This window comes from Pavona decussata, unplaced genomic scaffold (assembly GCF_977016875.1).
Source record: "Pavona decussata unplaced genomic scaffold, jaPavDecu1.1 SCAFFOLD_254, whole genome shotgun sequence".
NCBI lineage: Eukaryota > Metazoa > Cnidaria > Anthozoa > Scleractinia > Agariciidae > Pavona > Pavona decussata.
Window position 1 is genome coordinate 3,652,501 of NW_028145657.1, and position 21,829 is coordinate 3,674,329.

At 39.1% G+C, this 21,829-nt stretch overlaps 2 protein-coding genes across 13 annotated transcripts in view; both read left to right on the forward strand.

The window, feature by feature from the left end:
- The window catches only part of LOC146456650 (uncharacterized), a 2,375-nt gene extending 1,719 nt beyond the window's left edge, over positions 1-656 (forward strand). The window contains exon 1 of the mRNA XM_085093151.1: positions 1-656. This exon is cut by the window's left edge and continues 1,719 nt beyond it. Coding sequence (XP_084949277.1) covers positions 1-602 — 602 coding nt within the window. The 3' untranslated portion in view covers positions 603-656.
- The window catches only part of LOC146456649 (gamma-aminobutyric acid type B receptor subunit 1-like), a 66,970-nt gene extending 46,928 nt beyond the window's left edge, over positions 1-20,042 (forward strand). For all 12 annotated transcript variants that reach the window (XM_085093140.1, XM_085093143.1, XM_085093144.1 and 9 more), the window contains 13 exons: positions 1,756-1,932; positions 3,425-3,553; positions 4,425-4,490; positions 5,288-5,521; positions 6,925-7,149; positions 9,202-9,265; positions 11,194-11,280; positions 12,162-12,312; positions 13,656-13,788; positions 14,494-14,601; positions 15,843-15,971; positions 17,161-17,496; positions 18,612-20,042. In XM_085093140.1, coding sequence (XP_084949266.1) covers positions 1,756-1,932; positions 3,425-3,553; positions 4,425-4,490; positions 5,288-5,521; positions 6,925-7,149; positions 9,202-9,265; positions 11,194-11,280; positions 12,162-12,312; positions 13,656-13,788; positions 14,494-14,601; positions 15,843-15,971; positions 17,161-17,496; positions 18,612-18,893 — 2,121 coding nt within the window. In that variant the 3' untranslated portion in view covers positions 18,894-20,042. The remainder of the gene's footprint in view (positions 1-1,755; positions 1,933-3,424; positions 3,554-4,424; positions 4,491-5,287; positions 5,522-6,924; positions 7,150-9,201; positions 9,266-11,193; positions 11,281-12,161; positions 12,313-13,655; positions 13,789-14,493; positions 14,602-15,842; positions 15,972-17,160; positions 17,497-18,611) is intronic.
- Positions 20,043-21,829: the final 1,787 nt, after the last annotated feature.

Below are 21,829 nucleotides of genomic sequence, written 5' to 3' on the forward strand. Positions count from 1 at the left end.
AGGGAGGGTTCGTGGCGCAGAGACATGATGGCGTCCGCAACCTACTTACCTCTTTTCTTGGTAAGGTTTGCACCAACGTTGAAGTCGAACCACAACTACAACCTCTCGACAATGAGCAATTCAACCTCAGAAGCGCGGTGACAAGTCCGGAGGCAAGACTGGACATGAAGGCAGGGGGCTTTTGGTCTCGAGGAGTTACAGCATTTTTCGATGTCAGAGTAACGCATGTTAACTCCAAGTGTAACCAGGGAAAAGCAACATCGACAATCTTTAAAGAGCAGGAAGAGGAGAAAAAGCGGAAGTACCAACAGAGGGTGCTGGACGTTGAAATGGGATCTTTCACTCCCCTAGTTTTTGGAACCAACGGTGGGATGGGAGCCGACTGCAATTGCTTTCTCAAACGCCTAGCCGAGAAGCTCTCAGAAAAGAATGAGGAACCTTATCACATTACTATCACTTGGATTAGAACATTGCTTTCTTTTGAGATTTTAAGGTCGGTACACACGTGCGTAAGAGGCTCCAGGACACCTTTTCACAAAATTCCATTTGGGGATTTCATTGATGACTGCCGCTTAAACGCTAGCCAAGCGTGTCTCCGCTAATTTTAGAAAGTGAATGATGGCGTGACGTTGTAAATTAGTATTTTAGGATCTTTTTAACAACCTTTTTATTTCATCAAAATTTTAGTCTTACTATTGTTAAAAAATTGTGCTTGAAAATAGCTCTGTTGTGCTTGGAAATAGTCGCTTTTTTTAATCGAAATGAATTTTAAATATTGAATTGTAAATAGGTTTTAATAGCTCTTTTTTCTACTTTTTTTAAAACTTGTAAATATCAATTTTGCTTGGAATATTATAATAAAGAAAGATTTTATTTTTTATTATTATTATTATTATTATTATTATTATTATTATTATTATTATTATTATTATTATTATTATTATTATTTCTTGACAAAAGTATCTTGCTGTGCCAACAGCAGGCTTTTGTTAAGAAACAATACACGTGACTCTGGTCCCAGGATTATGACTATATATTGGCTGACACAGTCATAAGGTTGAGGTTTCAATTGCTACACTCCATATCATATATGGCCTATCGTGTACTGGGATGTCATTAAAATAGTGTTTATACGAGAATTAAATGCCAGATGGCGTCTGTACAATTTAATTTCTCAAGCTCCATAAAAAAAAGTGAGATACTTCACAAGAAGTCAACTTAGAAGGTTTTAGTTTTGATTTGGAGTGTTATTTTGTATTTGCGGTAATTGGTCCATTTATGTGTAATTACTAGAGCATTATCGATTGAGTGCCATAAACCCAAAACCAAAGTCATTACCCTGACCAATCACAGCAGGCGTAAGCAACACAATGAGCCAATCAGAATAAGAAGCAAATATGTGTAACCGGCGTCGAGTGTGGGAAAACGCGTGCGAGCAAGTCACGATCGATTTTGGCTTTGCTTCTCATTGGCTGATTAAATGGCGCGAACTTTGCTTACCAATCACAGAGCGCGGTGAGGCAAAAGCAAACCAAACGCGAAATTACTTTCGACATTCAATTGAAAACCGCTATAAAAACTGGACTACGGTTGTTCGATGCCTATCATTTTTTATTAGCTAAGCGCAGCCGGGTTATCAGCTCAAACCCTGCTGCCACCGAACGGTGAGGGGGACTTGTTTTTGGATGGTCCTATAGTCGGAATTTTATACTCGGATTCACTCATTTTTATTTTCCATCATGTTCTGTTGAACAGGTAACCTATCAAGCGACTACACCTAAAAGGCAAGAATTAAAGAGCCCTTATGGATTCACATTCAAGCGAATATCATCTGCATTCAATCCAGCTATGGTCGATATGGTGGAACATTTCGGCTGGAAGAGAGCTGCTATTGTGTATGATTTCTTGGCAGAAAATGGGCAGTATGTTAAGGTGTGCCTTGCTATTTGTTTTCCATGTTTTAAACGCGACGTGGTCATAGCTTTCTTTTGTAGTCAGCGCGTGGTACATTTCCTGTTAGTACTCATAGGCAATGTCATCCCCAGGGTCTCTTGGAAATTCAAAATGAAGAAGAGATGGCCCTGGAGATAAGCATTTTGTATAGATCACATCCGAGAAACACAGCCTCGTCCCTAGTTGTCCTCGGCTTGTGGCTGAATGCAACGTCACCCGTTAAGTTTACCTCCGAGTAAAAGTTCTGCTTGCATGTAAGATAAGCGCCAGACAGTACAATACAATACTTTATTCACACTCTCCATAGGAGTTTTTCAGTGACAATTTGTAATACATTGTATATTAAAATGATAATCAGTTCAAGGTATTAAAAAACTAGATAAAAATTGGTGACGGGGTAGCTCATCGTAATAAGTCTTTTAGAAGATACTTTCCTAAATTACGCTTAAAACTATTCAAACACTGGCTAAGCTTAATTTTAGATGGTAAGTTATTCCATTAATTAACAATTCTATAAGAAAAGGATCTCTGCCCTCTTTTAGTTTTAAATAATGCAATATTCAATTGCTGCGAAAATCTTGTCGCCCGCCCACTTACGTTACCTCTAAAAATAAATTTATTACCTAAATACTCTGGGGCCATGCCCGTCATACACTTAAAAACCATAACGGCATCCCTGAAGTATAAATCGTTTTTACTGGGAGTCACCTTGGGCTCTATAACACTCTACATGATCGTATTTCTTAGTATTACTGATTATGCGGCAGCAAAATTTTGAACACTTTGCAACTTCCTAATATTTGTATCAGTAGTGTTAGACCACACGGCGGAACAACGATGATGCCTGAAAACAGAGCTGTAAGAAAGAAATTGGTGGGCAATGGGGGTTCGGCACTACCTCTTACCCAAAGCCTTCAGGGTGTTTAGCCAGCGGTTCTTCGTCGGGAGAGACCCTGGGAAAATCAATAAATTCAATTTTTTTTATTGGCTGCCCCGTAACGGCTCTGTATTGTCTTAGGGCACCAGAGTCTCTCCTGGCGACTAACCGCCGGCCAAACAGCCTGAGAACTCTGAATTCGAGATTGAACCCTGCAAGGTTTGTCCTTAGGTTATTTAACAATTATCCTGCGAAGTCGCGCGGAATTTCGCAGGATAATTCAACACATTGATAACAAAGCACAATTTTATTGCAGAAAAGTTGCAGACTACCTTTGTTTTGCCATTTTCTCCCAGACTCAGGAAATTACGGAAATCGCAGGCTATCTGTTGTGTACGGACTACAAATATTCAGTGCATCATGTCCATATTTGGGCAATGCTATTATGAGTTGAATAACAAGAGTGGTTAGATGACTTTAGTTGCCGAATACGTTAAGTTCTTTGCCTTCTTCTTGGCTTCATGTGGGAATTTTTCATACCATGATATGTAGGCTTTGAATAAATACAGCTAATAGAATCAACTTTACTTTCAGGTCGTAGAAGACCTCTCTGATAAAGCCAGCAAAATATTCGAAGTCATCGCGTTTGAAGCAATCAACTCAAATAGACGCATAGGTGGAGACTTGTTTGAAAACCTCAAGGCAAATCTGCTAAACCTAAAAGTAATGATTCTTTTACTCTCGCAAATAAATAGTGATTGAAATGAGCAGCACCATAGGAAAGTTTCGGTTGAATGTTGTTCATGCTTAATGATTTCATCCACCGACTTAAACTGTGCAACCACCTTGTACAACATAATAGACATTTGCAAAAAAAGAAACGTACTATCCAGTAGCTGTTTTAAAAGGGTAAACTTTGAGTTGAATGATTCACGAAGACTGAATCAAAATATTATAAACCCAGAATTCGAACTACTGAACAGTACACGGTAGCGTGTGTTTTGGAGTTTTCCACACGCTAGGATTTATTAGTAGCTACAATTGTAGTTCCTTGGTCAACTCTAAGGTGACGCTATGTAAATGGTTAACCGATCAGCTTCCTGTCCGTGGAATTAAAAAAAAAACGTCTAAAAATCATTTACAATACGTTCAATGTGCAACTTTTAAGGGGTGTTTATATGCCAAATGTTGCAATTATAAATACTTGAACTGAAAGCTAAAAGGCAGATCCGAATAAGAGGCCTTTCGCAACCCAGAAATGAAGGCTCTGCTAGTTTAAGAATTACTCAAGCATCTTTCTCAGTCAAGTTTAAATGCTTAAACAACTCAAAAGTTTGAAAGTAGTTTGGTCCACAATAAATCATGGAAACAGTCCTAGATAAAATAGAGGGTTTTCACGACGGTCATATTGGAGGTACAGTACAATAAAATGATTTCCTGTGGGAAATAAATATTGTTTTTACTCAAATATTTTTATTGTTCCGTATACTTCCAACATGGCCGGTGTGAAGCCTTCTATGGTTTAAGTGTTACAAACTTACAACATTTTTTGGTTCATTTGTTTGTTTGTTTTCAATTATGTTTTTATGTCTAGAAGCTGGACACTAAAATCTTCCTTGGCGTATTTGGACAAAAAGCAGCCAGTCTGATATTTTGCGAGGTTAGTGTAATGCATGCAATGATTTTCTTACTAAATAGACCCTATACAAAAGTGGCTGACATTTTAATTCTTTTGTTTTCATTCAAATTAGCCCTACTTACCTTGTTCTTGAGTAGGGCTAGTAGGGCTAATTTGAATGCAGACAAAAGTATATTAAAATGTCAGTCATTCTTGCATAAGGTTTATGTTTGCTCTGAAATCGAAGAGGCTTAATAAGTCATTAGCTCTTCCGTTTCCTCCTAATACAGACGAGCTTTTGCGTAGTTTATGACTATTTCGGTAAAGCAGATCTTAGTAAGGGCTGTTCGAGTCCAAAAAGAAAATTGGGTGGAACCAAGCATTTTTCAGAGGTATAATAATTGTCTCCAGAATGCGTGAGATCTGCTTTTCCAGCGTATAGTACAGACCCGCGCAAAATACCTTCATATAAGTGGTTACGAAACCCGAGTTTCTGGAGATGTGCAGAACGTATGCGCAGTTACAAAAGGGGGCACCGTCCATATGACATCTCATCCCCACCCTTTACCCATAAGTTATGAAATTCTTCTTCCATCCACACATTTTTGGTATTCCTAATTCTTAAACAAAGCGCCATCTGAAGTTTTATCGCAACAGTAAAAGAATTAAATTAGTGTCAATCCTTTGGAGATGCCACCATAGCACATAGCTCGAATAATTGAATCAGCTGATGGGAGATCTGCCAAGTGGCGTGCTATAGAGCGCACCTCCAGCCATAAAAAAGACGAAGATTAAAAGGTTTTTTTTTTTTTCTTAATTATCTTTATTTTTTATTACAGTTGTACTCCATGAAAATGTTTGGACCAGACTTTGTTTGGATCTTAACCCCCAAGGCTGGGGTCGTCGATGACTGGGTCAAAGTGGCTGAAATTGAGAAGATTCGAGCAAACATAACATACCAAAACCATACAACTTGCACCAGGGAGCAGTTTGAAGTGGTTGTGAACAGATCGTTTATACTTGTTGAAAGCGACTTAAGGGAGGATGTAAATACAAGCACTGACTCAGGTTTGGTAAGTAAATACCGTGAGGACGCACCCCCCTCCCCTTCTCCCAACCCCCTTCCGGAAGCGACGGGATAAATTCGTGGACGCCTCCGAAACTAATGGTCCTTTAAAAGTGGTCAGTTCTCAATTTCTGCTAATGGTAGCACTCCAAGTCCATATGACAGAATAAACAAGCTTTGGACTCGACCAACTGGATTCTGGATTCCAGTTTTGAAAGACCGGCAATTATTAAAGCAAGCTGAAAACTATATCGCGCTTTTCTTTACAAGTTCGCACTTGACAAGTTTTGTCTTAGAAACCTTTAGATTCTAGCACGACTGCAACTACGAATACAGCACAGCATCTTATAAGGACTATAAGATATTGAAAAATATTCCCGACTGATTTACGAGCTGTTGTAGGCTTTACGAAAATGTCAAATGACCTTTTTTCGGCCTTCGAAACCAAAAGGAATCAGGTTTCCACTGTTACGAAATTTTGACCGGACATTTTGCCGAAGAAAATTGCAGATTTTCTTTTACGACTAAATTCGAATTTCTGAGACGATTAAGACTTTTCCGAACATGGAGCAGGGATGACACAGTGGTGAAAGCACTTGCCTTCCACCAATGTGCCCGGACTCGGAGTCATATGGGGGTTGAGTTTGTTGTTGGTTCTCGTCCTTGCTCCGAGGGTTTTTCTCCGGGTTCTCCGGTTTTCCTCCCTCCACAAAAACCAACATTTCCAAATTCCAATTCGACCTGGAACGCACGGACACCTTTGAACCGTTGGGTTCCCCAGTGAAATTATCTACAATTTTTATATTCCAGATTCCAATAACATTGGGCAGTAACTTGTTTGTGCATTCTTTGTGTTTGTTGTGATATTTTGTAAACCTTCGCACGAAGAGACATGTCATAAACACCTTATTGTTAGACATGGGGAAGGCATGAGGCGTTTGTAACGGAAAGGGCGGGTTATGGCGGATAGGAATAAAGTTCTAAAGTGATGACATCACAAAAACTAAATTTATGAAATTATGGAATTTGTTAGTATATTCGGGAAGAGCATGATCAAAAATGCCTACTTGCCAAAAATCAGCATCTTTTTGCAATTTGGGAGAGAGATATTAGCTCTGTTATGCCCTGGTGACTCCAATTCTCATTTTGTCTCAGTTTCAAACATTGAGAACTGAGACAAAATTAGAAGGATTTGTATGGAGTCATCACGGCATAACAGAGCTAACATCTCGCTCCCAAATTGCAATAAGAAGCTGATTTCTGCCAACTAGGCATTTTTAATCATGCTCTTTCCCAATATACTAACAAATCCCATAATTTCAAAAATTCAAATTTTTATGTCGTCACACTTTAGAACTCTGTTAAACACGTGTCTGTCTAACAAAGTTTTTCTTTTGACATCATTTCAAGAGTGTAACCGAGTTCTTGAACAAAGCAGGCCTGGCGAACTTGGCTGAGTATTCCCAGAGATTGACAGCCGCTATTGGATTTGATGTAATGTGGGCTATGATGCTCGCCATGAAAGAAGCCAGCAAGCAACGTGCACTGGAATTGAACTCTGATTATATGGGAAACACCAAGTTGACGAAACTTTTGAATGATGAGCTCAGAAACGTGAGCTTTGAAGGCCTCACGGTAATAGGCTTTGCAATAACTTGTCAGTTTTATAGGCGTATAAAAAGCGTCTTCATAGGGGAGGCCGTCAGGATAACCAACACGTTTTGACAAACCACCAGAACTTGGCAAACTCGTGCCTTCAAATTATTTCTTAACGACGGTGCCTCCTTCCAGTTGGGATTTTTAACATGTTATGTTCGATTTGATTATTATTTGTTTCCCGTTATTTCTGAGTGGAATGCCTGTAAACTAGCTTTGGGTAGCTAAGTGCATTTCCACTATAAACAAAGCATTTTTTAATTTTATTTTTTATTTTTTATTTTGCTCACGTTTTTCGCATCTCGAGGTGGTCCGAGAAACTCGGGTTTCTTATGGACGATACCTACTAGAGCGTTTTTCAGTTGAGTGTCGAAAGTAATTTCGCGTTTGCTTTGGTTTTGCTTTATTAGACTCTATGATTGGTTGGCAAAGTTCGCACCATTTACTCTACCAATGGGAAGCCAAACCAAAACAAATCGTGCCTTGGTTGCACGCGTTTTCCCGCGCTTGACGCAGGTTACATGTGTTTGCTTCAAGTTCTGATTGTGCTGTTTACATCTGTTGTGATTGGCCAGAGAAATTACTTTGGTTTTGGTTTTACAACACTCAATTGAAAACCACTCTAATGTAACTAGTGTAATAATCAAAGATTAGGGGGTGCGTTTGATGATCTCGACCCCAGGCACTACTATCTCCTTTGCCAAGTTGGTGATGATGTCATCCACCCCTGAATGCGGGAAAAGCAAATCTCATTAAGGTCTGGATAAAAGCAGTGATGAAATTAATTTTAAGAAAAAAAACGACACTCCTGAGTTTTACAGACATGTTTCGGCAGTTGCCTCTGCCATCTTCAGTGTGAAATGAACAACAAATTTCGGTGAAATATAAATGCTAGAGAAATTACAATAATAATAGCAATAATTAAGACTATAACAATAGTAATTCATTTATTTATTTATTCATTCATGTAATTTATTATTGTAATTTCTCTAGTATTTATATTTCACTGAAACTTGTTGTTCATTTCACACTGAAGATGGCAGAGGCAACTGCCGAAACATATATGTAAAACTCAGGAGTGTCGTGTTTTTCTTAAAATAAAATCTCATTAAGCGTTGTTGGGGTAACCACTTATTTTTCGCACAGTCGTTAACTGTACGAAAATACCTCAGACACCGTCCTTAAATTGGAGTGACAGTTCTCCTTCTTGGCTTTTGAAAATAATAGAATATGTTTAAAAGACAAAGCTGTTGGAAAATTTGCTCAGACTTGACACTAGTTTTATTTATCGCCAGCAACTTGACAACATGTTTGCAAACTGCTGTTGGGTGGGTTTACACTTGAAAACTTAAATTTGCCAACAGGAATTATAAACTTAAGTTTGCTGTCTGAACTGGCGCTAAAACCAGGCTTGATGAAATAATCGGTGCGTTTAAACTCGCTACTTAATGTATAAAAGGAAAGAGCATTGCAAGTTTCTGATTAGCTTTTGACAACTTTTTTTCTGTATTTTGACGGCTTCCTTTTCAACTGCCCAATCAAATGTAGCGGAGTCGTCACGTGTCATATTACCGGCTCGCTGCAGTCAGTCTTGGTCCCGTTGAAAGTGAAACTATCGATCACAAAGTTGTCAAAAGAAGTCTAAAACTGAACCACCGCAATGCAAGTAACAGCCAAAGCGAAACTCAAGAAGGAATTGTACACTAGACAGCAAACTCCACGTGGGTGAAAATGTTGCTCTATGCCACGAATGGAGTAGTTTCGCCCTGTAAAAAAATTCTGCTAATATTCACGACTCTCTTAAGGTACGTTAAGATCGTACGGCCTCTCATGTTGAAGCTACTTAAGCCCGGCAGAAGTTGTTACTGACATCTGTTTCATGAACTGGATATCGCTTTATTTCCAACAGTCTATAAAATAAGTCTTTAAGTTAATAACTAGTGCATTTTTTCGCTCTTTTGTTTGTTTTGTTCTGGCAACGCCGGAACGTTCTGCTCTAACCTTTCATTAATGCTTGCCTTACATTTTTAGGGCCCCGTGTATTTTGATAAAGATGAAAAAAGACAAGGAATAACTTCAATAAGGCAGTACCAAGGTATGTTGGGAAAGACGTAAAGCAAAAGTGCCGTAGTGAGCTACAGCGATCTGCATAGACCGTACCCTTATTATTTGGCGGCCATGTTGAGTATCAGGAGAATAAAAAGCTTTCTTTTTTGCACGGTAAGCCTCTCACTGTCGGCCCATTTCCTCCCCTGGGGTCACGGGAATAAGCAAGCCTCGCACTGAATTCGCGTATGGTCGAGGCTCGCCTTGCGAAAACAAGACTTTTTATTCCCCTGAGACTCAACTTGGCCACCGAGTGATAAGGGTCTATTCACAACTAACGGCTACGAAAGATTAGTTCAGAATTGCTGGTTGGCGTAAACTAGTTACTAGAAGTTACAAGTTGAATGCTCGGTCAATAAAACGAAAGTCTACTCACTTAGCGAATGTTGTCCAAGTTAATGCCGTGTGTCTGTTCAGTTATAGATCAAAGATGACGTAAAAATATAGGCGAGCGGGGAGGAGATCCTTCTCTGAATTTTAGGTGGGGAAGGGGGTGCGGCTCGGGCCATGAAACACTTGCCCTATTTAAGACCAAAATATGCAATTTTCTGGTACCTTTTGTTAGATTTGGCCTCTAAAATTCCCATTTTCAGACCTGGGCCCAGTTGCTCGAAACATGGTTAGCGCTAACCCGGGTTAAATGCCATGACAACCTATAGGTTTTAAAGGGAACCTCCACTCTCACAACAAATTGACGGTTAAGCGTTGGAAATAGTGTCTAAATTCTAAATATTTGTCTAAAACGTAGAAATGACATTCAAGTGTGTTAAAAATTAGATATGATTATCGACAACTTTCGCTTATAAATTTTCTGGGGGCAGCCATTTTGAATTTGATGACGTGTAATGGTTGCCGCTATTGTTATTCAGCAGAAGTTCTTTTGTGTAAAACAATTGAGCAACCTTATTACGTCATGAAATCCAAGATGGCGGCGCGCGGGAAATTTAAAAGCGAAAATAGCCGATAATCAAATTATGTTTTTTCCGACACTGAAATATTATTTCCATGATTTCCAATGAAATTTCAAAGAAAATTGTATTTTCAATAATGTAACGTTAACATGTTTTGAGAGTGGAGGTTTCCTTTAATACCTCTTAACCAATGGTTAGCGCTAACCATGCTTCGAGCAACTCAGCCCTGGCCTCTAGAATCCATACTCGTTTCTGTAAAATCCATTCCCGTTTCCAGTCTTTCAGACCAAAATGGTTAAAATCTATACCCTATATTAGACCAAAACGGCTCAAAAACCCATACCCTTTGGTGCCGCACTTACTTGCATAACTTATATAGGGGATTACCACCGCATTCCATCGGGAGTTCTTTCGTCATTTTGACCTCTTCTGTAATCCATGACTGAGCAGACACACGAGGAAATGGAGTTGTTAATTATTCAAGAAAAGAGACATTTCGTGAGCGAGTGTAAGCCGAGTTATTTTTATATTCTGGCAAAGACTTTGGAGCAAATTTCTAGATTTCTGCACACTAACATATATAATACATAAGAGCGGATTGCAATTGAGTGTCGTAAAACCAGAATCAAAGTAATTACTCTGGCCAATCGCAACAGATGTAAACAACACAACGAGCCAATCAGAATTCGAAGCAAATACATGTAGCCGGCGCCAAGCGCGGGAAGACGCATACGGCCAAAACATTATTGGTTTTGGTTTGGATTCCCATTGGCTGAGAAACTGGCGCGAGTTTTGTTAACCAATCACAGAACGTAAAAATGCAAAATCAAAGCAAACGCGAAATTACTTTCAACACAATTGAAAACCGCTCTATCAGTAATTAAGACAGGCAGGAGCTTGTTCATTCAATGTTCAGACACAGAAGTAACAGCATTTCTACGGTACTCTTTTTTGCTCATTTATAAAAATGCTATATTTCTTCTTTGCTATTTCTATTTTGTTGCAGATGGAGGGAAGAAACTAGTAACAGTTGGTCAACACTTTCGGCGCAACTTGGTATTTTTTAACGACACCAAGAATTCCTTGTGGAAAGGTGAAGGAACTATAAAAAATTATTTTTAAATACGTTAGCTTTCATGGATCAGTCTCAAAAAACGAGATAAAGCCTTTCATACACCGTGAATGCAAAGTTGGCCTTTATGCAAACGTATTGTTCAATATGCATGGTGTGGCGTTCCTTCACCACATTTGTACAAAAGGGCGAACAAATCTCGTGTGGACAGGCAAATGCGATTCAAAAACGCTGCGTGTGGACAGGAATTTTGTTAAAACGAAAAACGAAAACGTGTGGGACCTTAGTCTGGTTCTTTTTGTCGCCAACACATTGATATTTTTTTTAACTGTTGTTCGTACTAGCTAGCCTCTTTTTTTATAACAAGGTTGGGACTGATATGAACTAAAATTTAAGAACACACTAAGAACATATCCTAGGCTGAGGGTCAGTTCATTTTTTTCTTATCAAATTACCGAGAGTTGGGTACCCCGACATCTTGTAGCCAGCATTAGAGTACATGTACGCCACAAAACAGAGCATGTCACAAGAAACTAGACACTATATTTATTCAAATCACCATAACAGGTGACTTAAGAACTGTTACAAGCTCAAATTGCCAAAAATAACAATAATAATAATAATAATAATAAGAAGAAGAAGAAGAAGAAGAAGAAGAAGAAGAAGAAGAAGAAGAAGAAGAATTTTCAACCTCAGTACCAAAATTAGATGTTTTTATAGTTAATAAAAGCCAATGGTTATGAAGCCTGACAAACTTCTTTGTTATACGTTTTTGTTAGCATTTTTGGCCTTGACCGTGCACAAACCACAATAGATTTTGAAATGTGTAGGACTACTGACCAATAAAAACGTTACTGTTAAGATATTCACCTGTAGTGTTATCAATTTCTTTGTTGCTGCAGATAATCGAGTGCCATCTGATCGCACCATAAAGAGAAAGATGCCGGCGGATATTCCTCCCGCCCTGTTTATAATATTCTCAACCGCCGCGGCTTTTGGCATCATCTTGGGAATTATTTTTCTGGGGTTCAACCGCTACTACCGCAAATACAAGTAAGTGTTGTAACACTTAAAAAATGTTGAAATAAATATTAAATATTGAATGCATCAAAATGAATATTAAAACGTTTCGAATTCGGTGATTCCACTGAATTGGGTCAACAGCGCATTTTGTAAATAAACACACCTCGCACGGTTTTTTTTGTCTTGTATTTTGATCCTTAAACTCTAATATCAACATAGATAATCTCTCTACTGTTCACGCCATATTTCGTATGCTGCCAGTTGGAAGAATGTGTTTAAACATCGGGGTCGGGTTGTTCGAAAGCCGATTAACGCTAATCCACGATTAAAAGTTAACCGAGGTTTTCGTCTTGCTCTTTAAAAATAATTTTAATGGCTCATTTTAAGCTAATGGGAAAGAAAAGTCTGAGGTAAAACTGAGGGACAAAAGTCTTTTGGGCTAATATACCCCAATCAAAGTTCACGTTAACCCAGGATTAGCTTAATCGGGCTTTGGGCCCAGGTCATTTATCTTTGATGGTCATTTGTTTTATTCTCATGATCTCAGTGTAGGTTTGATCGAGTAGTTGGTGATGTTGTAAGGAGAAACTCAATGCTGATCACTACTGATAAGAACTAATTGGGTTAATAGGCCATTTCCGAGTTGCTTGAAACCTCATTACGGAAGCGAGGCTAGGTGCAAAGCTTTTCATGTGAACATTAGTTTTGATTGCGTGTGAATGAAAACTAATTATAATATAACTCAACTCGCAAATGTTGTATTGTGATCTTATCGCGCACTTTTTTGTCTATCTGTGTCGTTTTGTTATTTGTTTGTTTGTTTGTTTGTTTTTCATAGCACGAGTTACATTACCAGAAAATTACATGTATTCTGATGATGGTTGCATTTTTTCTTTTGCTATTCTCACTTTTAGCCAGATTTATCTTAATAGAGGGAGTAGCTTGACCTAGAGGCACTGTGCGTGCACAGAAGATTAATACAGAGCTAAGAGACGCGTAAATACAAATTTATCAAGATTTTTAGTCTGAGTACAACAACACCAGCCGCGCTGAAGAAAATTGAAGGAAAATCTTTGGTCAGTCTCAACCGAAAAAAAAACCCGTCAATTTTTATGCTTCTATCCTCTTATTGATGGTAAATTGCGTCACAACATCATCAATATGAAGACAGACTTATAGCAAAGAAAAAACAACGTCAACGAATAATTATAAAAAGTAGGGTTAACTTTGACTTTTTTAGCCGGGACAACTTTACTAGTTTCCTATAAACATCCAGAAAACGTTGACTCGGTAAGGAGGGTGACCCGCTTAACCGGTCCAACTTGTCTTCGTGATCATATAAACAGGCCCTAAGCGTGTCATATATTCAACAGGTTTATCAGGTTATCTGCGCCCATTTTTAATGACGTCATGGTGTCAGGATGCATCATGTGCCTTAGCACAGTGTTTTTATTTGGTTTACGTGAATTCCCGAAGGCGAGCGAAACAATGCCCCGGATCTGCAAGGTAAATCGCTGCTTGCGTCGTATTCTTGTTTTGTTTCCTAAGAGCGGTTTCCAATTCAGTGTCGTAAAACCAAAACCAAAGTAATTACTCTGACCAATCGTAACAGATTTAAACAGCACAATGAACCAATCAGAATTCGAAGCAAATACGTGTAACCCGCGTCAAGCGCAGGAAAACGCGTGCGACCAAAACACGATTGATTTTTGGTTTTGGATTCCCATTAGTTGAGAAAGTGGCGCGAGTCGTTTTTAACCAATCACAGAACGTGGTAATGCAAAACCAAAGCAATCGCGAAATTACTTTCGACACTCAATTGAAAACCTCCCTATTATTCCGTGCCAATGATAGGATTATAATAACGTATTACATTGATAAAAAAATTGCTTAGTTGTGTTTGGTTAAAATGTCGAACTAAAAGTTCATGGTTCAAAATGTTGCATGTTTATTACCACGTTTTAGTAAGTATTGTAGCAAGGGGGGTTATATTATAAGCCTCAGTTTTCTGTAAATTTTAATATTTCTTTCGTTAATGTATATTTTCTTTACTTTTGTGTCCGCCGCGCAAATAAATAAATTTGAATTTTGTCCTCTCTTTTCTCATATCTATTTTAAAAGAATACAACAGATCAACAAAACTCAATTCATTTACATTTTCTACTTTAATCCTTTATCTTGGTTTATGAATTTTAATGTTTTCATTTCAAGGCCCGCACCTGGATTCTCAATATAGGGTTTTCTTTGGCGTTTGGTGCTATGTTCATCAAGACCTGGAGAATTTACAAGATTTGTACAAACAAGCGTTTGAAAGTCCGCGTGAGTATATATTTTACCGATAAAGTAACTGATAGTCTTTGCCAACCTGTGCCAATAGAGCGGTTTCAATTGAGTGTACTAAACAGAAGACCTGCACTTTTCAAAAGCTGTATTTTCACTGGACCCTGATAACCTGCAGCTGCATTTTTTTTTTTGCTGGGAGTTTTGTTCTGTTGTTCGTTCTTTTGTTCTCTCGACCAATCATATAAGACGTTGCAAACCGTGCTGGTCACCCCGTCGTAGATCAAAAAACCACAGCAGCCGCAAACAGCACAATGAACCAATCAGAACTCGAAGCTATGATAGGGGTAGCTTTACTTTTTGTAAGTCGGGTATCCAACGGCGGACATCAACAGTTCCCGTTGCTGTTTGCGGACTACAAACCTCCGTTGCTAATACCATTATTATTATGATCTCCACGAGCGCTTTCCATTTGTAAGGAAAAACTGCATGGTCTATCCGATAGGAAATCAAATGGAATGGTCCTTTCATCTGGAACATTATCGGAAAAAGAGAATACCTTCAGAGGTATCCCACTTTTCTCGTTTTGCTGGAATTATTGGAATATCACTGTATCATTTGCTTCATCCGACAATAGCCAAGCTCCTTGGTGAAATACGAGGTTTCAGTTGTTACCCAAAAACTTTACTGGAAAGAAGCGTTGCGCCGATTGACTTCCCAGAAAAACAAACTAGTTTTCCGTAGAAATAGAAATGGAAAGCGCTCGTGAATTACTCTGTTCCATTTGGCGTAAAATTTTTACCACTTTCTGCAGACAAGTGGGAAGCGCTCCAGTACCCCTACTTGGACTACAACTTGTGGCGTGACGCGAAGCCAAATTCAGTCTATCTATCCACTCTTTGGTCGGTAGACTCCGATTGGAACATTTTCTCCTCTTACACTGAAAGTCACTTGGAGCCCATTACTCGGACCGTACAGCTCCCATACTAAGCCATTGCCACGGCATTTTAACAGATAGCTCTATTTTTTGATTCATATAGGAATGTGATTTCACGCGAAAATTTAAATTTCAGTTCACCTGAGAATTACGCAGAGATTGGTTAGTGAGGCTGCCACAGGAGACTGAATTTGTGTGAAATTCAATCTTAAAATAAACAGGTCGGTGGAAACGCCGTGACACAACTGTACAGGAGTTGTACGCTCCGTATAATAATGAGTCTGTAATTGGCTCCTGAAGTCGCTTGATTCGTCTGTACTGACACACGTTTGAATTTCGTCAGCTTGGCCCGTTATCTGATTGGTCGATGCTGGCCATGGTGGGTGGAATCGTTTTGGTTGACGTAGCAATCTTGGTGGCATTTGAAGTTACTGATCCGCTGCAACTAAAACCAGTCAACATATCTGAAACGGTTAGACCATATAAAGTAAAATGTAAAAGCATTGTTTGTACTGGGGACATAACACTGAAAAAGCTAAAACGGACCAATGAACAAACTGTGAACAAAGTAACTAATAGACAGGACTTGGACGGAACGATTGGCTGAATGAAAGGACTAAATGACTGACTGACTGAATGAATGAATGAATGAATGAATGAATGAATGAATGAATGAATGAATGAATGAATGAATGAATGAATGAATGAATGACCGACCGACCGACCGACCGACCGACTGACTGATTGACCAACAAACTGAATGATTTACTGACTGACACCGACTGATTGATTGATTGATTGATTGATCGATCGATCGATCGATCGATCGATCGATTGATTGATTGATTGATTGATTGATTGATTGATTGATGGATGAATGGATGGATGGGTATATGGATGGATGGATTGATTGACTGATTGATTGACTGACTGACTGAATGACGGAATATCTAACTAACTGTCATGACTTAGTAACTGACTGACTTACTGGCTAAGTGATTGTCTAACTTACTAATTAACTTGTTACTTATCAGACATGACTGACTAACTGGGGCCAGGTCACAGTTCACGAAGCCGTCCTAAGTTAAGGCGCATACTAAGTATTGTTACTAAACAATGGCCTGTTCTTATTCCAATAATAGCCTATTGTTAAGGAACAGTAGGGCTTTGTGAATCTGGCCCCCTAAATTTGATGTTATGTTTGAGGCCAGAGCCGGGATGTTCGAAAGCCGATTAACGCTAATCCACGGTTAGAAGTCAATCAAGGTCTTCATCACGCTCCTTAAAAATGGATTTAAAATGGGTTTAAAGGCTGATGTCAAGCTAAAGGTAAAGAGAAGTCTAAGTCAGTACTGAAGGACAAAAATCTTTTGGAAGAATCTTTATTGATTAGATGTTAAACTCGAATCAAAGTTCACGTTAATCCAGGATTAGCTTAATCGGGCTTCGAACAACTGGGCCCTGTTGAATAAATGATAAATGTATTTTTTCAGTCAGTGGGTTCAAATTCCACTATCTGGGGTCCTATCTGGGCAAATTTTCTTTCGTGCGTTTGTTCAGTTTGTACGTATTATTATTCAGTTTGTGCGTATAATTATTCAGTTTGTGCGTGTAATTATTCATTTTCTACGTATAATTATGATGTATGTTTCTTATTGCAGAAAGATATCGATAAAAACGAGTTCATCGTACATACATTGAACACCTGCATGGCAAAAAATCTGAACATGTGGTTGGCGCTGATTTACGTTTACAAAGGAATTCTTTTGCTTTACGGCCTTTTTCTGGCTTACGAGACAAGAAATGTCGTGTACGCCCATTTGAACGACTCTCGCGTCATTGGCATTTGTGTTTATAACGTGGTGGTACTGTCTATGATTGGTGCTTTCTTGGGGCTCATCTTGGAAGACAAGCAGTTCAAAGAATTATTCGCTGCGATCAGTGTGTGCATAATATTCCCTGCTACGGCCACCATATCTTTGATCTTCATACCCAAGGTAAAACATTGGATTTAATCATTTGTTAAGTCAACCTCGTAGTTCTACCTGCGTGATAACAAGGGGCGTACTTCATATATTCAGATGTATGGGGAGGCGTGCACCGAAAGAGGCTTCCTTACCCAGTTGGTATGCAAGAGGAAAACGAAATTTTCCTTTGAACCGAAAGGGTAGCAGTAGCAGCAACTGAACAATACGTTCGATTTTCCTCAGAAAGTGGTATCAAAGAATGAGCTGAATTTAAGTTCAAAGACAAGTGGAAATAATGCTGCTGGACCAATAACGCTGGGGACATTCCTCTGTTTTAATTAAGCTTATTTTTAAGATATAAGAAAGGGTACAAGTCCGCCCCCTCCCCCCCCCCACCCCCCCACACACACACATCCTAGGGGTGGTCAGTGTTTTTTGGAGCACTATCACTGCGAGGGTCTTTCTTCGATTTAATGCAACTCTGTTGTGCTGTTCTATTGTCACGTAGACTGTGTCCAGTCTGTAAATGGTTTGAACCCAGGAGTCATGTCATAAGTACGTAAATTATGATCATCCGGGTGAGTGTAGTCCTGAGAAGGACTGTTTGAGGTGACATTGACTGACGTTTCGACAACCTGAGCAGAAGTCATCTTCTGAGTCAAGTTAATTATGGAGCGTCAGTAAATGGTATAAATGTCTCTGGTTGTTAACCTGATCGGTCAACGAAGTCGAGATGTTATTGGTCGTTTGTCAATAAGCCGAGATGTTATTGGCTGACTACAAGTACCTGCGCCTTACAAACGACTCATTGACAACATCAACAAAACAGACAAACAATAGACAATTTTACTAACAATAGACCAAAAAACTTTTAACTAACAAAAGACGGATCGAAACGCACCAATCACTTTTCACTGTCACCTTTTACTTCCGCTCAGGTTGTCGAAACGTCAGTCAATGTCACTTCAAACAGTCCTTCTCAGGACTACACTCACCCGGATAATCATAATGTACGTACTTATGTGTCCAGTCTATAGTGAATTACGGCAACGCCCGAATTCCGGTGGGTGGGCAGCCTATTCAAATTCTGGTATTGAAAATTGATCCTTAATTATATTTATTTTTCGTTTCTTTATTTTCGCCAGCTGGTACATCGTATTAAGATGAATTCCCTCGATGATGAAACTGGAGAAACAACTATGACCAACACGATGGCTCGTCCGTCTATTGACATCACAAGCACCTACAACGGCACTGAAATCGGGAGAGAAAGATTCGTAGATGTTTCATCAACGAACACGCTTTGTGTCTATCAAAATGGTGAGCCCATGGGCAGCCTTTCTCCTATTCCTTCGCCTTCACCTTTGCCTACACCGCCCACATCTATTAAGGATCCGTCGCACGTTAACAAAGCACTGGACGCTTAAAAAGAACGGTCGCTTGAATTGTAATAGCTAAAGTATACACGTTAAAAGGAGGCTATTTATTCGACGCAATAGAGAATCAGCTGTGAACCAACTGAGTTGAGTACTCCTCGAAACATTTTTACTGGTAGAAATAGGAATAGACTCGCGCTTTCGTAAATTGAAAGAAGGGTTAATCGACATTGGAGTTGCACTCTCCGATCGCGGAGGCCAGGTAGCTGTTCATAATCAGAACCATGCCACATAAAGATTGTCATTAAAATCATGGGCTGCTAGGGTCTGCTAGAAATGCTGGTCAAATTCTAGTGCGAAAAATGACAAAAGTCGGATCATTGGCAAAGGATTCCAGCCAGGAGAGCTTGAAGGAATGTCCATAAGAAGATGACGAATTGAGAATAATGACTGGCGATACATTAAAGCCGAACTCCCAGAATTATCTGTTCGCCAGAGATATTCCAATCATGGCCAGGAATGTTAATTCAGTTTAATCTTGTCGAAAGACAGACAGGCTTGCCTCGGAAAAGACAAAATAACGCCAAAAATTTTAAATGTTCGCACAGAGCCATTGGCGGATAGGCAAAGTTTGCAAAGACGTTTTCAGAAATACTCTAAATAGAATATGCCTTCTGAAGGCCGTGTTGACAAACGTTTTTATGGTCTCTGCTTGAGGTCATCTAAGCAAAGAGCAAGCACAGAAGAAAACTGAATTTTGACAAGGAGTTAGGACATTTTCTTACTTTGCCAGAGTTTTTATCGCATCCCCAGATTTCCCTCGGTTCAGTTCACGGAAAAAAGAATTTGATCTGTGGTCGAACATTCAGTTTCTTTTTTCAAAATTCAAGAGTCATTCGAACACACTGATAATTTAAAGTCACAAGTATTTTTTAACGTAGTTGTATAACAGTATTATTTAAACCACAAGTCGCCACAAAAGAAACGTTTAGATGATAAACATAATGTGCTGTAAGAAAACTATTCATCGTACCATAAGTGTATAATAGTGTCACTATATTATTCATCATGACAATGTACATAGTCCCACACGTTATGACTTCAGTCCAACAAGAAGTCTTTTGGTACACTTTCATACATTTCTTTGCGAAGAATTTTGGAAGAATTGACAACACAGTAAATATGATATTTCCTTCGTGATTCGCCGATTTTATATTACCTTTGTGCATGGTTTCGGCTGAACGATGAGCTACCCTTCCTTTCGCTATTTAGAAGAACGCGCGCGGAAAACCAGGCTTCTTGTTCGACTTTGTCCGCGCACAGGACTGAGTGCTCGTAGACAAGCTGTAGTTTATCAGCAATTTTTATGACAAATCATTAACAATGCAAGGTTGAAAATTTTTGGTTGTGGTATGTATGCGGACCAAATGACCAAATGCATAAATATTTGTACGGAATTTCCACCGCCAAGAGTTGAGTCCTAATAGGCCTTATCACGGTTTTCGACGCCATTTTGACGGGTAGGCTGGAAGTAACAGTGTTTGTATGGAAATCAGATGTCAAATAATTTTCATAAAACATAACTTCTGAAAAATTCATGAATTAGAAACTTTTGGCACTAGAAAAAGGATTTTAAGAAAAGAAATTGTAGGAATATAACTGTGCCAGAAAGCGTCCAGTCGTGTTTTGAACTTTCCATACATCTGTCTGTATAGCGATGCTTCTAAAAATAGTTCGCGGGAAAAAAATACAGGGAAATGTATGGAAAATTCAAAACACGACTGGACGCTTTCTGGCACAGTTACATCCCTCCAATTTTTTTCTTTAAAATCCTTTTCCTAGTGCCAAAAGTTTCCAATTCATGAATTTTTCAGAAGCGATATTTTATGAAAATTATTTGACATCGGATTTCCATACAAACACTGTTATTTCAAGCCTGTTTGCCTACTCGTCAAAATGGCGTCGAAAACCGTGATGAGGCCTATTCGATGCGAGTCCAAAATGGCTACACATACCCTATATATCTAATATAGAAGGAGAGGTACTGTCCCCAAGGTTTTTTATTGGTTTGCAAATAGCGTTTGTTTGGTACTCGTCGCCGTTGTAGTCTACGGGATGCACTGGGAATGGCTCTATCACAAGCAACACTTTTCAAGTTCATATGTCCAACCTAGCTCGCGCGCAACCTAACGAGCAACAATAGCTGTTGATTTTTTGTGTTATTTTGAAAAGAAGCCAAAAAACATATTTGAATCAATGGAATCATCAAAATAATGGTTCAGTTTTGTTAACAATAACCCTAATAATGCACAGAAACTAGTATTAATTATCTTTGGCTGGGGATGCCTAGGATCGAAATGGATAGCAACTTGAAAAAATTGGCCAATCAATCCGTATCAATCGGTGGCGAAAATCGCTTGCGATCCGGCGTATAAAATGGCCTGGTGTGTCGCCGGCTTTAAGCAGCGACGACGGCAAAGTACGCCAACGAAAACGCCACTAGAAATATAACTTTATTTCATATGCATTTTTGCTGCTTCGCGATTATTTCAACTCGTTTAACTTCTAAATAGCTACTGACAAAAACGGCGGACTACTCAGGAACCAAATTGGTAGAAGTGGCGTTCCTGAAGTTAAGAAAGAGAATGAAAACATCGCCGTCGTGTGTTCACGTGTATCCACAAAATGTGGTTATTTCACGTTGTTGTTTTGCAAAGGATGGCAAAGAAATGTACCAAAATTTAAAATGCTCGTGCACAGCGATTGTTTTCCTCATTAAACCTCGACGGTCAGGTACTCGACCAACTCGGCTTTGGTCAAGATCAGCGGTCTTACTCCATCAACGTTTACCTTGTGGCAATGATCTTTGTTTTTTCGCCCTTTTCGTGACAATATGCCTCATTTCATTTTTCAACCCTGTTGAAAACAAAGCGACTGAAGCTAATGCTAGAGCGAGTGTCGACAGATTGGCTTAAAATATCGATTAG